General features: G+C 35.8%; 1 protein-coding gene across 6 annotated transcripts in view; it reads left to right on the top strand.

Annotated features, from left to right (window-relative positions):
• LOC106873757 (uncharacterized) overlaps positions 1-4,165 on the top strand; it is a 294,459-nt gene that overhangs the window by 221,044 nt on the left and 69,250 nt on the right. For all 6 annotated transcript variants that reach the window (XM_052969084.1, XM_052969083.1, XM_052969081.1 and 3 more), the window contains one exon: positions 2,820-3,796. In XM_052969084.1, coding sequence (XP_052825044.1) covers positions 2,820-3,796 — 977 coding nt within the window. The remainder of the gene's footprint in view (positions 1-2,819; positions 3,797-4,165) is intronic.

The following is a 4,165-nucleotide window of genomic DNA, read 5'->3' as shown; positions in this document are numbered from 1 at the left end:
TAGAGAGAGAGAGAAAGAAAGTTAGAGATAGAGAGAAAGAAAGTTAGAGAGAGAGAGAAAGAAAGTTAGAGAGAGAGAGAACTTGACAGCAGCTGCAAAATATGGTCTGTAATGATATTCTTGTAATCAGATTGCTTACAGAACAGTATGGAATTGACCATACTTTAGGAAACAAATTTTGTCTGTTTCACATATTTAATGTAGGAAGTATTAAAAGACAAACTAGTTTATGTAAGGAAGTAAAAAAAAACAAAACAATATTTATAATGATAAAAATGTAGAGTTTATCGTGTAGTGTTCAGGTGCACAATGATTTGTTAGAAAAGAATAAAAGAGGGGAAAAAAAGCAAACAGTCGGGTAAAGACAACAATGAATGCTAGAAATAGATGCACAGTACACAAAATAGAACTCAAAAGACAGAAAACTGAACATTAAAAGAGTCATGAAGTTAAGGACTAATATTATTTTCAATTCTTCAGCAAGTACAAGGAATAATTTCAAATGTTTCACTTTTATTATGATGTTATAATCATTTGTAATTAACTTATTGACCCTCTTAATATTAAATATATTAACACTAACTTAACTGTTGATTTTCAAGCAGATGGTGTCTCTGAATTGTTTTATTTTTTATAAAAGTTTTCATTGGTGCTGGAGTGACAATGTGGTAAGTAGCTTGCTTACCAACCACATGGTTCCGGGTTCAGTCCCACTGCGTGGCATCTTGGGCAAGTGTCTTCTACTATAGCCTCGGGCCGACCAAAGCCTTGTGAGTGGATTTGGTAGACGGAAACTGAAAGAAGCCCATCGCATATATATATATATATATATATATATAGGAGAATATACGAAAAAACAACAATATATATATATGTTTGTATGTCTGTGTTTGTCTCCCCAACATCTTTTGACAACTGATGTTGGTGTGTTTATGTCCACGTAACTTAGTGGTTCAGCAAAAGAGACTGATAGAATAAGTACTAGGTTTACAAAGAATAAGTCCTGGGGTTGATTTGCTTGACTAAAGGCGATGCTCCAGCATGGCCGCAGTCAAATGACTGAAACAAATGAAAGAATAAAAGAATATCACATTTTTATCATAGGCAAGATCAAATTCTGGTGACCCAGTAAATTTATTAAGGGCTGTGGGGTATATTATTTATTACATTACATAAAAGTGTTAAGACTGTTGTGATTAAGAAACTGTTTCATTAGTTAAATAACAAAGATACAACTGTGAATGGTATATAAATAGATTCCTCACAGACTGCTGTCATTAGAAACCTTCATCCGAAATGCTATGTTTAATATTAAATAGAATCTTTCAAACCATGATATTCAATTCCATAGTTTTCTTTCTATTTCTGCTATGCCATATCTTAAATCTGTAATACAAACTTTGTCCAATCAGTGATGATATCTTTCCATATATGATAGCTTTTAAAATAAATGGAAGAAAACTAAAAGAGAATTTAGTTTCTTCTTTACAATGTCTCTCTCTGTTTCTCTCTCTCTCTCTTGTAAGAGACACTGCACTAACCAACCTATACAATCCTTCCACTTCTTTCAAACTAAACTGACCCCGGATTTACCTTCTGATTCTAAAATGTATTTGCACCAAACACAAACTTCTAACATTTCAAGTAATAAATCATCCTTACTGACTTGAACTCAATTATGTAACCCTTTAGTTGCCAAAAAGTCAGTCATGTTAAGATGTATCAGCGTGGGCAATAATAATAAGCGTTATACTCTGCCAAAGCCAACTTTCTGTCTCGTCCCCTCAGGCTTGGTGAAATCAGTAAAAGTGAAATATTGCTTTAAGTCAAATCAACTTCACTCATTCAAATTGTGTGGTTTTATCAATCATTACCATTATTTTTTTTTGTTAACCCTTTCGTTACCACATTTCTGTTGAGATGCTCTGTGTTTCTCTCAATTAATTTTAAATGTAACAAAGAATTTAGTAAAACAACTTAGTTATCATTAAGCTAGTGTTAGGAACGTAAATTGTGACTAAGGTTTGGTGGAAGATTTTAATTCAAAACTTATGAAAACAAGACATTTGTACTACAGAGCCAAGGGTGGTTTCAGCTGGGTTGGTAATGAAAGGGTTAAGGCAACCAGTTAGCAGAATTGTTAGTATGCCAGGTAAAATGCTTAGCAGTATTTTGTCTGTTACATTCTGATTTCAAATTCTACCATAGTCAACTTTACCTTTTATGCTTAATAAAATAAGTACCAGTTAAACACTGGGGTTGGTGTAATTGACTTTCCCCTTTCCCTAAAAATGTTTTTTTACGTTTACTCCATATTTTGACAGTTTTGATAGCTGATCCTTATTCCTAGAATATGGCCTTGGGACCAGACTGGATTTCAACTAGCAGTTTTGAATAATAATAATGATAATCACAATCCTTTCTACTATAGGCACAAGGCCTGGAATTTGTGAGGAGGGAGGGATAGTCAATTACATCGACCCCAGTGCATAACTGGCATTTAGCTTATCAACCCCGAAAGGATGAAAGGCAAAGTTAACTTCAGCAGAATTTGAGCTCAGAATATAGTGGCAGACGAAATATTGCTCAGTATTACACCTGGCATGCTAACGATTCTGCCAGCTCACCACTGTAATAATAATAATAATAATAATAATAATAATAATAAAAACAATAATAATAATAATAATAATAATAATAACAACAACAATGATGTGAATAATAACTTATCTCAGATTTTTACTCATTTATTATTTATTAGTTTTACTATGATGTTTAATGGTTGTTATTTTATTTTTCTTTGCTTTCTCTAATTTCAGGTTCTTCCGTTGATTTGACACGGGCTTTGTTGTCCATCTACGACAAGTTTTTAAATGTCAATGAAGACGATGTACAACAGCAAACAGAAACCTGTTGCACTGACAAAGGCGACCCAGAATCTATTTGCCCAGAACCTGCAATGTACCAAAGTGACCAACAGACCAGTCCATCATTACTTTCTTCTTCATCATCTTCGCCGCCGCCACCGCCGCCGTCAACGTCTTCTCTTGCTGCTGCAGCTGCTGTTGACGAGCAGCAGAATGACAAAACTGATTTCGACCAAACGGATGCAGCAGCTTCTCACCACACAACCAACCTGTGTGCCGGTGCCACACTTGACAATGCTGCCTTGGACAGTCGGAAAAGGCCTTTAAGTATCAGCTCAATGTCTTCAGCCTCATCGTCATCTCTCCCACGACACAGTCGATACAAACGCTTAAACATGACCGACACGGAAATTGTCGTCAACGGAAACAACCAGAATATTGTTTCCGGTCCCACGATTGTCGTGGATAACACTGACATGGAGTCGGTGGTTAGTTCCGAGGACTTTATAGACACTGTTTCAGTTACTTCATCTTTCGATGGGGCAGTAAGAGGGTTTGAAGAAGATCGGACGTCAGCTTCTGACCAATCAGCAAATTGTCAGAAGTTGACCATTGACCAGCATGAAGGTATTGAAGAGGAAGAGGATTCTATGACATCGAGTAGTTATTCATCCCCAAGTCATGCACAAGATGACAACAGGCTGAAATATCAGTCAAATGAGAGAGAGAAAAGTTGTTCTCCAGTACCTACACTCCATGAACTGACAGACAATGAATGTAAACAATCTCTTCCTGATGAGGATGGGGAAGAGGTAACCGATATCCATTCCACTTCTCTGTCTCATTATGTTTCTTACACTGAAAGAGTGGTTTCCGAAATTGTGGAAACAGAACGGACTTATGTAAAAAGCCTAAAGGAAATCAAAGAGGTAAGTGTTTTAAGAATTCCTTGTATTTTGTATTAAATCTTTACCACTTTGAGACTTTAGAAAATGGTACAAACATTGTCAAACTATATTTTACAGGATCCAAAACTGAAGAATAACATTCCCAAGTTCAGGTTTTGGTGGCATCAATTTTACATATTATCCTTCTGATATTGAGTCCATCACCTTGCAGAGCTCGTTTCAAATTGTCCTGAAGAATGATACGAGGGTGAGTCAAAAAGTAATGTCATTTTGTTTAGGACAGGTATAATTACCAACACAGGAACATGTATCATACATCAAAATGAAGCTGGTCCTCTGTGGATCACATCCCTACTTCTCAACATAGTCACCGTTTCTCTGAATAGCAAT

Source organism: Octopus bimaculoides, chromosome 6 (assembly GCF_001194135.2).
Source record: "Octopus bimaculoides isolate UCB-OBI-ISO-001 chromosome 6, ASM119413v2, whole genome shotgun sequence".
In the NCBI taxonomy this organism is placed as follows: Eukaryota; Metazoa; Mollusca; class Cephalopoda; order Octopoda; family Octopodidae; genus Octopus; species Octopus bimaculoides.
This window is presented reverse-complemented; position numbering and strand designations above follow the sequence as displayed.